Source organism: Myotis myotis, unplaced genomic scaffold (genome assembly GCF_014108235.1).
Source record: "Myotis myotis isolate mMyoMyo1 unplaced genomic scaffold, mMyoMyo1.p scaffold_m19_p_2, whole genome shotgun sequence".
Lineage (NCBI taxonomy): Eukaryota > Metazoa > Chordata > Mammalia > Chiroptera > Vespertilionidae > Myotis > Myotis myotis.
In genome coordinates, this window is record NW_023416324.1 from 184,235,069 (window position 1) to 184,248,665 (window position 13,597).

Here is a 13,597-nt window from a genome sequence, read left to right on the forward strand (position 1 = left end):
CATGCAGAGCTTCAACTTGCTAACCTTTTTCAAAACCATTCATGCAAGAATTGGGGTGTTTACTAATGGTAAATAGATTTAATCTGGAAACAATAGTAAATAACAAGTTTGTCTACCACCTATACTTGCTATGATACATATTTCTTCAAGTAAGTTAGAGATTTCACCAGTCACAAATTTTTTTTAGCTTATATGGTGGAATTTTTTTTTAAATACCTGGTTGTAGAGAGGCTTTAAGAATAGCTTTGGGATTTATCCAGTGTTGGTTCTGACAGATCAGCAATCTGAGTTGGTCTTTGGTGGATCCAAACATTAAGGGCAGATTGATTCAGCTACCAGGTGTGTTAGATAATACCTAATTTATAGTTTTTCTTTTTATTTGTCCTAGAACTCTGCAAATATTGTCCCAAGCACAGAAATGCTATCGTTATTACTTTACATAATGGTACATTCTATTTCTAACAAGTGGCTTGAGCTATGACATTTCTGTGAGATGTGAAAGTGTAATAATCATTCTTAAATGTTCTATTAATGCACAATTACTTATTTTAAAATAGTACTATTTACTTTTACTGCCAAATGAAACTATGTGAGAACTGTCTACCACTTATTTTCTCCTTTATTTTATCTTTTAGTGTTTCCAAAATAAAATTAAAATCCTACCATTTAGAAGTCATCTTATATTCAATGAATAGTAACTGAACACCAATTCCAGGGAGTGGCAAAATGAAAAACGAAGAAGACACATATTTAATCTTGAAAAGTTTACAGTCGACTGAAAGGGAGATAAACTTATTGAAATTATAGAGTGGGGACTTGAATGACAGAAGGAGAGTTATGATAGAGGTAATTATGAGTTGCTACAAGGGCCTTCAAAAGGCTATCTAATGTAGGCCTGGGCATTGGGGAGTTTCCTTTCACATTGACATCTAATCTGAGTTATCAAGGTTGTTGTTTACAGTAAAAGTAGCTAACATCTATTAGGCATATAGTGAGTGTTTACTCTGTGCCAGATACTGTACTACATGCTTTGCATACAATTCATTTAGTCTACGCTCTAATTCTATGAGGCAGGTGTTTTTTTTTGCTTTTGTTTTGCGGGATTATTTTCTGGTTTATTGACACATCAAAATGAAATGTATGGCCTTGGAAAAGACCTGTAAAAGCATGAAGTGCCTCTGCTTAGCAGCCATTAAGATCTCTGGGTCAAAAAAACAAATATAAAAGAAAAAAAAAAGAAGAGAAAAAAAAAAAAAATGTCTGGGTCAGAAAGGAATTTAGGTATTATTTAGACCAGGGACAGGGAACATTTTTTCTCTCAAGAGCCATTTGGATATTTAGAACATCATTTGAGGACCATACAAAATTATCAGCTTAAAAATTAGCTTACTCTATTTGGTCAAACATTTAATTAACTCACTCCTAATGTCTTGGCAGGGGCAGACCAAATGATTTCTTGGGCCTTATACAGCCCATGGGCTAGGCGTTCCCATCCTTTATCGAAACCAACCCATTTTCTGTGGTTTCATCTGACCCTCCTTGTCTGCCCTTAGAACCCCAGCTCAGAGACTGAGGCCTCTAGTGAGGGTTACAATGAAGAGGTGGGTGTTCTTATTTTCTTTTATCTTCCAAAGGAGGAAACTGAAATGCAAAGAACAGGCTCAAGGAGATAGTTTATAAGAGGGGAAATCATGATTCATCTCCAGCTTGTCTTATTTTGAGCTCAAGAGCTTGATCACAATACTATAACGCCTTTGCTTAGGAGCCAGCTGAGTGAAGGAGGTGGGGAGGAGAGGAGGGAGGAGAAAGAAGGGTGAAAAGAGCACTCCAGCCAGAAGGGACTTTCCAAGAAGAGAGAGTGATACCGCTAAGGAACTACAACGGGTTAGGCTGGAGCATGAAGCTCAAAAATCAGAGATGAGGCAGGAAGGAAGTACAGGTTAGATAATGAAGGGCTTTGTGGGCCAAGAAAGGAGCCACTGAAAGATTTTTAGCAGGGAAATCACATGATCAAATCTGTGTTTTAGAACAGTCTGTGTCAGTCGTGGTGGAGAGACTAGCGTATAAGAAAGCAAGTGAAGGTGAGAGACCACTTAGGAAGCAATCCAGGTGAGAGGTGAGAGCATGAGCCAATAAAGTGGGACTGGTTTGGAGTGAAGCTTGCTAATGGAGGGGGTAGTATGAGTTAGGGAAGAAAGGAGTCAAAGATGACTCCTGGTACAGGCTCTGGAATAACTGGGTAAATGGTGGTAATGACTCTGATTTAGGAAAAGGAGCAGGCCTGAGGGTAAAGATAAGAAAGTTTTTGGATATTGTTTTGAAGTATCTGTGGGACTGGTCCAAGGATAGCAATTCAGAAATAGCTTACATATATACAAAGCCAGAGTTTAGGAGAGAGAGAGAGAGAGAGAGAGAGAGAGAGAGAGAGGAAATGAGAGAGAAAGAGAGAGAGAGTTGGGCTGGAGATAGGAACTTGGGAGTGGTCAGTGAGTGGGTAATGGTGTAAGTAGTGGGAATGAATGTGTATGAAGTGAGAGTAGGATTGGGGGATCCTACCAAAGATACCCCAGGGGGATAGCAGTGGCTAGAGGAAAAGGAGGCTAGCCTTGAGATAAAGGAGACCCTAAAGAACCTACTTTTTTTTTTATTATACCTTACATGTATATAGAGCTCCAGGTTCTTACAAAGGGTTTCACTTAGATCATCTCATTTTATTTTTATAATAAACTAGAGGCCCGGTGCACAAAATTTGTGGGGGGGGTTCCCCTCAGCCTGGCCTGTACCCTCTCTAATCCGGGACTTCTCGGGGGGATGTCCCTGTGGGATCTGGCCTAAACCAGCAGTTGGACATCCCTCTCACAATCCGGGACTATTGGTTCCTAACCGCTCACCTGCCTGCCTGCTTGATCACCCCTAACCACTCTGCCTGCCTGCCTGATCGTCCCTAACCGCTCTCCCCTGCCGGCCTGATCACCCCTAACCGCTCTCCCCTGCCAGCCTGATGGCTTCTAACCACCTTTGCCTCAGCCCCCGCCACAGTGGCTTTGTCCAGAGGATGTCCGGAAGATGTCTGGTCTAATTAGCATATTACCCTTTTATTAGTATAGATAACTGGTTGGCATTAGTTATTTCCATTTGTCAGGTGAGAAAGGACCATTGATTCCCCTAAGTTTACATGATAAATTACACTGGTGAAACAGGAATTGGAATCAAGGTTTCTGGACTCCTAGTTTTGCCTCTGACTGCTGGGCCAGGCTGACCGGAAATGAAGTCCTCTAGGATGGGTTTGCTCCTTTTTGTCCATGGTGCTCTCCTCTGACAGGCCCCTCATAGCCGTGGCCATGCATGCAGGAATGCTATGATCACTTTATAGTCACTAGTGCACTGTATCTTGACCTTTTTTTGAGCCCCCAGACCCCACAGTGAAATTAATCTACACTAGTGTTTCCCATTCTTTTTTCATGCCATAGACTTGATTACATTTTTAAAGTGTGTCAGGGGAAACAGAGGGAAATATGGAGGGAAATCTGTATGGGTTTAAATGACAGAATTCACAAGATTTATAAAGAGAATTATACAATGAATGCCAACTTTGATAAATCTGAATAGTTATACAGCATGGTTTTAAGTCTTTACTTCTATAAAATCCTCAACCAATATCTGTGGCCCACCTGTAAACCATTCATAACATACCTGGTAGGATTCTCTCCTCTATTATAGTTCCTTTTTAGTGCTACTAAATGTAGATAGATAGTCCCCAAGTTATATATACCTAGATAGCCAAATAATTAATTGTCCAAACCAGGTCATTTTTGAGAGTGATAGGGCCTGCTGCTAATAATCATGCCAATACAACTGTTTTAAACCAGAATTACACCTAGACAAATCTGGACAGATGCTTGGCCTACATTTATTTGATTTGCAAACATTCAGCATCATCATGTCTAATTTGTAGAATGATCCTTGTGCTGTCTGTTCTGCTCAAATCTGACTGCTAACCCTCCAGTGGACACCCACTGCCCTTACCCCCGACTTCCTTTCCCCTAGGATAGTGGCAGAATAAAAGGACTACATTCCTTAGCTGGCACTGAGGGCCTGCTCCAACCTGGAAGTAACACTGCTGAGTCTAGCCTCACCGTGTTCCCATGCCGGTCTACTTGCACACTTGTTACCTGACACCTTTCCTCCTCTGTCCCCTCTGCCCACATGCCCTCTCACTCTCTGTCTTACTTTGGCCAACATCCCCCACATCTTTCAATACCTCCTGAAAAATCATCTCTTTTGGAAACTTCTTCCTTATCCCCAGTCAGCTTTTTTATTTTTAATCTTTATTGTTGAAAGTATTATATATGTCCTCTTTTTTACCCCATTGACCCTTTCTAGCGCCCCTCCCTGCCCCCGCCCCCCCCCCCCCCCCGCATCGCCTCAGGCCTTCACCACCCTATTGTCTGTGTCCATGGGTTATGCATATATGCATACAAGTTCTTTGGTTGATCTCTTCCTGCCCACCCACCCATCCCCATCTGCCCTCTGAGATTCCACAGTGTTCCATGCTTCTATGTCTCTGGACCTATTTTGTTCATCACTTTATTTTGTTCATTAGATTCCACATATGAGTGAGATCATGTGACCAGTCAGCTTTTACCTCTCTCCTTTACACACTGATAGCGTTTTGGTTTTCTTTTCTTTTTTGAATTTTTATAAGAATTTATTTGCGCCAAGCTGATAACATATGCCTGGGAGCAAGATAGCAAATGTTCCCTGTGTTTTGTTTTTCTTTTAAGGCCCTTGTATGTTTCTCTCCTTCTGTTGAAATGTACAAAGTCTCCACCAAATCATAAACTTTCTCACCCTATTATAGACATAATTTCTCTCTCACTGTTTTAGGTGTTTCTTGTTTTGCTTTGGTTTGGTTTGAAGATCATTGGCCACAGAGAACACAGGAACTTATGGTTCCACTTTCTGTCTTCTGTGTTACTCCATTTGCCCCGAGCGGCACCCCCAGTGCTTCAGGTGCTTCTGACGTTGAATTACCTAAAAATGGCTTTTTGTTGTCCCTTTGCAACTTATTTTGCAAGCCTCACTGCTTTCTGGTTTCTGACTTCCTCATAATATTTTTGCAAATTATGCTTTTTCTCAAATTTGTAGTGAATGATGTGCCTGTTCTAGCTAAATGTTAATTATAATTACAGGCCATCTCCTTAAAAGATTGCTGGGAAGTCCCCACATTCCTTTCATATCATTCTACCTTTCCCTTTTCCTCCTGAGTGGATAACTGATGAATGCTCCATAAGAAACTTATTTGACCTGACCCTCTTTCTTCTGTGCTGCCTACCCCATAATATTGTCCCTGCTCTGGGACTCATATTACCTTTGACTGTTCTGAAGTCTACTTTTCTAAAGTGCAAGTTGTTTATCTCTCTCTTCCTAGTTTATGCATCAGATAAAGATAAGGCCACTCTGTCCCAAGGTTTCAGTCATTTCCATTTCATGACACAGTTCCTCCTTGTTAGTGAGAAGCAAGTCCAGAGCACCAATAGTCCCTGCGTCCTCGACTGTCTTAGTAAGGCAACTCAATTCTGCTTTTGGAAGATTATTTGCTTTTAATAGAGTAAGATTTCTGGCAGATAATAATGAATACGTTTACTGAAGAATAAATATAACCACCTTGCGAAATAGTCATTAATGTCCTCATTTAACAGAAAAGGAAATAGAAGCTCAGCAAGATTGGTTCACAGACACATGACTGCCTAGGGAGGCTGGCTGTGAATGTCCGCTGGACTCCAGTGCCTTTTGAACTATATTCTACTCTTTCCTATTAGGATTGTGCAATCTCCCCTCCTCCCTTCCCACTCCACCTCCTGCACTCTGAAATCTTTTGTACTAGTTGTGTGATCCACATTAAGAGGGTGCACGAAAAAAAAAAAAAAAAGAAAAAAAAAGAAATAAAGAAAAAGAAAGCATCATGCAGGAAAGGAATGTATTATGTATTTACAAATTTTATTTCTGGAGGATTATTTTTGTTGTTGCTGTTGTTAATCCTCACCCGAAGATGTTTTTCCATTAATTTTTTTTAATATATATATTTTATTGATTTTTTTACAGAGAGGAAGGGAAGGGGATAGAAAGTTAGAAACATGGATGAGAGAGAAACATCCATCAGCTGCCTCCTGCACACCCCCTACTGGGGATGTGCCTGCAACCAAGGTACATGCCCTTGACCGGAATCGAACCTGAGACCTTTCAGTCCGCAGGCCGACGTTCTATCCATTGAGCCAAACCGGTTACGGCCCATTAATTTTTAGAGAGAGTGGAAAGGAGGGGAAGAGACAGAGAGAAACATCAATGTGAGAAAGACACATAGATTGGTTGCCTCCTGTACTAACATCAACCGGGTCTGGGATTGAGCCCACAACTGAGGTACAGGCCCTGACCAGTTCGAACCCGGGACCCTTCAGTCTGAGCACCAACGCTCTATCCACTGAGCCAAACCGGCTAGCGCTCTGGAGGATTTTAATGTATGTTACACATTGTAAAGGATTCCAGGGTTAAATAAGACTTGGAAATGCTGAGTTAAACAGAGTTCATCGGGATTTGTTTTTAAACTGAAAATGTTTCAGAATTCCTACCATACTGACATGTATTTTGAGTCTTAAAGAGAGAATATATTGTGAGTCCCAAATTTAATGACTATGGGTCTTCATTTTACAAAGGAGTTCATAATACTGATGGCATATTGGTTGACCGTTTTCATAGTGTTAAAGAGCATGGATTTTGGGATCAAGGAGACCTATTTTCAAATTGAGGCTTTGAGCTATGCTTGCTGTGTGACCTTGAAGAGTATTTCACCTATGAGTTTGCTTCCTTATCTAGTAAGTAGTCATAATATTTAGTCCATAAAGTTATTTGAAGATTGTATGAGTAACATGTATAAAGCTTTATTGTTTGTCATCATTATCATGCATTAGTTAATAAGTAAAGCACTTGAAATAGTATCTGGCACATAAGACATATATTTCTTTCAGATCTGATTTTTGGCAATTGTCTACAGTATACTCCAATAGTACTAGTAATATGCTGGTTTTTATTCTTTTATTTTCACCATTATTCTTGCCAATCTGCTCTCAGGTTTGTGGAATTCTGTATAGGTGTAGATCTTCTTAACCTGTTGGCTAGGCTACTGGATTCAAATCCTGGCTTTAGCACTTAGTAGTTGTGAGACTAGTTGGGCAGGTTAGTTAAGCTCTCTGAACTTCAGTTTAGTTTCCTTATCTATTTAAGTGGGATAATGATAGAGCCTCTCTCAAGGCTCATTCTATGGATTAAATGTGATTTTGGATACAAAATTCTTAGAACAGTGCTTTGTGTATAGCAAGAACTAAAAACCTCTTCCTATGGTGAAAATTTCAAGTGCTTGGGCTGATGTTCTAATGGATGTGTGAATCATCATCAGCAGCAGCAGCATCACTAATTCATACTGTTCTAATCATTTTGCAAACATATTACCTCAATCTTCATAACTCCCCTGTGAAGCAAGTACTGTTATTATTCCAATATTGTAAATGAAGAAATTCAGGCACACAAAGGGGTTAAGTAACTTGCCCAAGTCCCACACCCAGAGCAAGAGTTGCCATTCAGGCAGTTTGGTGGAATTAGCACTCTAAAAGCTGGAGAAATTGTATGTTTTTAGTCTGTCACTGTCTTACATCAAAGATCTCTATGGGCTTTACCAAGGTCTGAATTTGTTTTAGAAATTTTGTGTTACCTCAAAAAAGAGTTCCTTAGCTAGAGTTGGAGACATGACATTTTTTTTTTTTTTTTTTTATAAAATGTATTACTGGACTTTTCTGTCGCCATGGTGGCCATCTTGCCACAGTGTGAAGGTAGTGAAGAAGTACTTGCAAAGCACAGGGTTATTTTCCTCAACAAAAGCCTTCAGATTTGCTCAAATGATTGATTACCTGTGGGCCCAGAGATCTGGTCTATAACTATGGAAAAGATGACTTTACCTTTTAAGTTATTAAAGGCAGGTATCCTCAATTGACCACCATGACCTCTGTCTTTCATTAACTGAGCAATTATTGTGTGCCAGGCGCTGGGGTTATAGTGGTTCACAAACACACACACACACCACCACCACCACTACCACCACCAGCAGCCTCTAGCCTTCCTGGAGCTATAATCTGCTGGGGTCCAACCCCAGCAGGTCCAGGGGTCCCCAAAGGTGTGGATGGAGTCGGTGAAAGAAGGAATGACACGAAGACAGTGTTCAGTTGATCAGCAGCCTAGCCAGGATCTCCAGCCAGGATCTCCAGCCAAGTTCTGGTCTGGATCTCCAGAGAGGTTCTGGTTCGGATCTCCAGCCAGGTTCTGTGTCCATGTTCTCTTGCTAGGTTCTCCAGGTTCTCCAGCCAGGTTCTGTAGCCATGTTCCCTCACTAGGTTCTCCAGCCAGGTTCTGTGCAGGTTCTCCAGCCAGGTTCAGTCACCAGGTTCTAGTCAGATTCTCTTGCCAATTTCTGTAGTCAGGTTCAGTCCAGGATCTTTTGCCATGTTCTCTCCAGCAAAGTTCTGCTCTCTAGGTTCTGAGGCCAGTTTCTGTCCAGGATCTTTTGCCATGTTCTCTCCAGCGAAGTTCTTCTGTCTCTAGAGAATGTTCTGTGTAGGTTCTGTGCCTCCTGGTTCTGTCTTCTTAGTTCTGTGTCTTGCTGTCTTATTACATCTGTATTTATACCAGTTGATTCAATCCTATCAATCTCTATTACAAAGGTTAAGGCGTTTCTTATCTCCATTCCAGGGAGTAAAGATTATGTAGCTTAAGCGTGATTGTTTATAGTTAAAGTGATTAACTACCCGCCTGGCACTTAGTTAAGGAGTTTTATCCCCTCCCTGACTTCAGGGAAAAATCCCTACCTGGGGAAACAACCTTTCTCAGAGAGGAGACCTTGGTTAAAACACATAGTGCCAAGAAGGTTAGCAAACATTTTAAGAACAGTATGCCATATATGCCAGGTCCCTTGAAACAGCAAAGATGGACTGGCTCCCGGCAATAATCCATGCCAAAAATATGTGACAAGTAATCATATAAAGGCAAATGTAGGAAATATGGAGAAATTTGTTGGCAGGTCAGTGGTATTAATCCCATAAAGACACGAAATCCCCTAAGGAAACAGTGTTGAGGGAGAAGAGAGGAGTTTTAGAGTTCTGAGAAGAGGTGGAGCCAACAAAGGAGATACAGCAGTCAGGGAACAAAGAGGAAAACTAGGAAAATATAGTGTTAAAGAAACCAACAAAGAGCACCATCAGGAGGGGGAGGTCAGTTCTCCTGAGAGACTGAGGAACATGAGGCTGCTAAGAGGCCTATCAGCTCTGCATCCTGGTGGACTCCTCAATGTATCAGACACAAAAGTGTATTCCTAGGCAACTGGCCCTTTTATAGGTCAGCTTCTCAACTTATATAGCCTGTTTGTTGGAATGATTTCAAGGATTCCTTACAAAACTAACATTTTGACTTAGGCAATGTGGATATGTGGATATTGAGCTCTCATTTTTCATGGGAAATAGCCTAAATATACTTTATAGCTTGTGATTAAAACCTGAGATGGAGGTTACTGGTGGACATTATTGATATACTAAATATATAAAATTATATATACCTATATAATTAGTACATTTAAAAAAAAACCCCAAAAAACAAGGGGAATAAAAAAGTAAAGAAACACCTCTTCCCCAGATAATTAAATTTCTGTTGGTTGGTTCATCTAAATCAGCGGTTCTCAACCTGTGGGTCGCGACCCTTTTGGGGGTCAAACGACCCTTTCAAAGGGGTAGCCTAAGACCATCAGAAAACACATATATAATTACATATTGTTTTTGTGATTAATCACTATGCTTTAATTATGTTCAATTTGTAACAATGAAATTGGGGGTCACCACAACATGAGGAACTGTATTAAAGGGTCGCGGCATTAGGAAGGTTGAGAACCACTGATTTAGATTCTAAATGGAAATACATTTTGAAATCTGGACTCTTGACCTAGCTAGCCAGTTTGGCTCAGTGGATAGAGTGTCAGCCCATGGACCAAAGAGTTCCAGGTTTTTGTTTTTAGTTTAATTTTACTTGGCTGAAGCCCAATCTTATTTTAATTTTAATCTTTTTTTGGTGGAGGTGGGGGTTAGAGATACTTTTATAAAACCATAACAATCGTCCTAGCTGGTTTGGCTCAGTGGATAAAGCATTGGCCTGCAGACTGAAGGGTCCAGGGTTTGATTCCAGTCAAGGGCACATGCCCAGGTTGCAGGCTCTATCCCTGGTAGGGGGCGTGCAAGAGGCAGCCACTGATCAGTGGTTCTCTCTCATCATTGATGTTTCTATCTCTCTCTCCCTCTCCCTTCCTCTCCAAAATCAATAAAAAAAAATATATTAAAAAACAAAAAACCATAACAATCATATTTTGGTACAATTTTAAATTTAATTTTACATGAATTTCATTCACAAAAGAAAAAGAAGTTGATAGAATTGCTGAATTCATATATATATTTCCTATAGACAAGAGATACTTCCCCTAAAATATCCCTTCAAGATTAAAAAAAAGAAACTGCGAGACCATTAAAGGCTGAAGTCATTATGATTTTTCCCAAGGACATATTTTCATTTTTGTTTGTATAGACTGACTTCTTGCTGTGAAAAATGAGTTCGTTGGCTCAGCCACACTGGCATGAACACGCAGTTCTGAAAATACTGAAGCCCTTCTGTGTTAGTAAATATCAGCCACTGGACTCTCCACAGGGCTCTCCCTCTCTCCTGGCTGCCCCATCCCACCACCAGGACCAACCCCAGCCCCCATCTCCCTGGGAGCCAGAGCTACAGGAGTCCCGTCTCCCAGTCTCCTTCAACACCCATCACTTCGCCCCAAGCAGCTTAGTTTCCATCTGTTTTATATAATGGCCATCAGGTAAGGCTTTGTTTGCAGAAAGTATTCAGTATGAAAACCCCTGCTCAAGGTCAGCCCTCAGGCCCTTGCAAGTTTGCATAGTCCGGGATTTCCGAGAATGGAGGCCTTTCTCCCAAACACACTAGCTCCTTGTGAAGTCAAGAGCACGTCTGCATCCTGGTGTTATTACCTTGCATCTAAATAGGCAACAGACACAGGTCTGCGGGTATGGAGACGATCCCTGAGCCAGCTCCAAACCAGATGAGGCAGAAGGTGCTGGAGCCCAGGCTCAAGTGAAGGCGGCAGGAAGGGAGTGGGCTTCGCTCCATGCCCAGCCCTGTGCCAGGTGTTCATGGTCCAGATCCTCTCCAACCGTATAGGAGGTGTTTCTTTGCTCCTTCCCTCTCTTCCGGCTTTACTGAGCACCTGTCTGTGCCAGGCGCTGGGGTACAAAGGCAAAGCTAGCATCCTCAAGGCCTCACAGCCCCGTGAGAGCATCATCAAGAAAACAGCTGTGACTGGGGTGGGTGCAGGATGCAGGGGGAGCCCCCAGTGACTCAGGGAAGGTTCTCCAGTGGAGTTAAAGCTGAACTGGGATTTGAAGGATGAGGAAGGGCATTCGAGGTGGAGGGAACTGCATGTGTGAAGGCAGGGAGGCTAGAAATAGCCCGCCTGGTCTGGGAACTGTGGGGGAGCATGGAGCCCAGGCCAGGAAATCTGCTGGTGGGGTTGGGGTCCCAGAACCCACTATCTGGACTCTCTGCCTCCTTGACCTTTGCTCCCAGTTGCCTGGCCAGGGAGAGGCCCCCCTGCCCCCCTCCCATCACCCCTTACCTGCACAAAAGAAAGCTTTGAAGCTGGAGAGAGGAAGGAGGGGCCAGCTGGTGTGTATTTTTTGGATTCTCAAAAAATTCCTCCTCCTCCGACACCATGGTAACCAGGCAGCAGCTGGGGTAGCCCCCTGTGAGCTGGGCTGAGTTGAGGGGGAGGTGGGCTGAGGCTAGGGACCACCTCCCCTCTCTGAGCCTCAGGGTTGGCATCTAGAATATGGGCATGACAACCCAGTTGCTGGCTTCTGTCAACCCAGGTGCTCCAGGAAGCAGAGCCCCAGGCTGGACTCATTAGGGGGAAGGCACAGACACAGGGATAAATTTCCCTGTGAGCCCCATGTAGTGAGAGGTCTAGGGGGTATCCCCTGCCAGAGCACATGGCTCTGCTGTCCCCAGAACCCGGTCAAAGTCCCAAAAGTGGGGCAAGGAAGAGTGTATTTCCTGAGGCTACTTCTCTGATGACCACAGACTGGCCCAAACAAACAGGAACATGTGCTCTTCCCTTTCTGGTGCCAGAATCTGAAGTCAGGGTGTCTGGGGCTGTGCTCGCCTCCAAGGGCTCCAGGGGAGGGTCCATCCTGCCTCTTCAGCTTCTGGGGGCTCCTGGCCACATCCCTCCAATCTTCAAGTAGCCCCTCCATCCTCCTGTGACTTCTCGCGAATGATCATGAGGCCCCCATCCCCTGGTTCACGTGCCCACTTCCTGCTGATCACGTGGCCCCACCCCCTTGGCAGCTGGCAGAGTCGCCTGTGAGCTGGGCTGAGTTGAGAGGGAGATGGGCTGAGGCTAGGGACCTCTGCTCCCCCTCTCTGAGCCTCAGTTTTGGCATCTAGAATATGGGCATGACAACCCAATTGCTGGCTCCTGTCAACCTAGGTGCTCCAGGAAGCAGAGCCCCAGGCTGGACTCATGAGGGGGAAAGCCTGGGAGGTAAGGGCGAGGCTAGAGAGTGCCCTGCATCATCCTGCAGCTGGGGGCTCTGCAAGGGGAGGAGTCCCTGAGCCACGTAGCCTGCCTTCCCACCAAGCAGCCTGCCCTGGTGTGCCCCCTGCACTGTCACTGCCCAGGAGCCCCCAGTGGAGTGGGAGACAGGGCTGAAGCACAGACACAGGGATGAATCTGCCCGTGAGCCACTGCAGTGAGAGGTCTAGAGGGTCTCCCCTGCCAGAACCCAGGGCTCTGCTGTCCCCAGGACCTGGTCAAAGCCTCAAAGGGAGGGTCCCAGGTTTGATTTTTGTCAAGGGCACATTCCTTGGTTGCAGGCTTCTGCCCCGGCCCTGGTCAGGGCTTGTGCAGGAGGCAGCTAATCGCTGTGTTTCTCTCTCATCAATGTTTCTTCCTCACTCTTCCACCCTCCCTAAAAAACAATGGGAAAATATCCTTGAGTGAGGATTAACAAAAAAATAAAATAAAATAAAATCTGGACTCTTAAGAGTCTAAGTAGCTTTTCCTGCGTGCTTCAAAATGAGGTTCACATCAATGAATATTAAACTTGCTCCATTGTAGCATGATGCTTTTAACTCTATAGTTAGCAGTGTACCACTGAAATGCACTACTATACTTTCCTCAAGGACAGTGGGCCACTATTTTACAGGACACTCCAGGTGCCAGATTTGGGTCTTAGCAGCCACAGAAGCTCCTACTGAACAAAGCCAATAACCTGTCAGTCTCATTTCTTCATAGAGCCCATTAAAATTGCATAATTCTGCAATTTAATTGAAGTGAAGATACAACTTAAGTGAAGATGTATCTTAGATGAAAATAAAAAACATTGTTAATTGGTTATGTCTACAGGAGGAAACTGTTTAGAAGTGATTTTCAATTACTCAAAAC

General features: G+C 43.3%; 1 protein-coding gene across 4 annotated transcripts in view; it reads left to right on the forward strand.

Moving 5' to 3' along the window:
• The window catches only part of NCEH1 (neutral cholesterol ester hydrolase 1), a 65,349-nt gene that overhangs the window by 6,239 nt on the left and 45,513 nt on the right, over positions 1–13,597 (forward strand). For 2 of the 4 annotated variants that reach the window (XM_036349937.1, XM_036349939.1), the window contains exon 2: positions 6,757–6,872. The exons of 1 other annotated variant lie outside the window; for it this stretch is intronic. In XM_036349937.1, coding sequence (XP_036205830.1) covers positions 6,757–6,872 — 116 coding nt within the window. Of the gene's footprint in view, positions 1–636; positions 847–6,756; positions 6,873–13,597 lie in introns of those variants that run through there. One more of the 4 variants, XM_036349940.1, reaches the window with a different exon arrangement.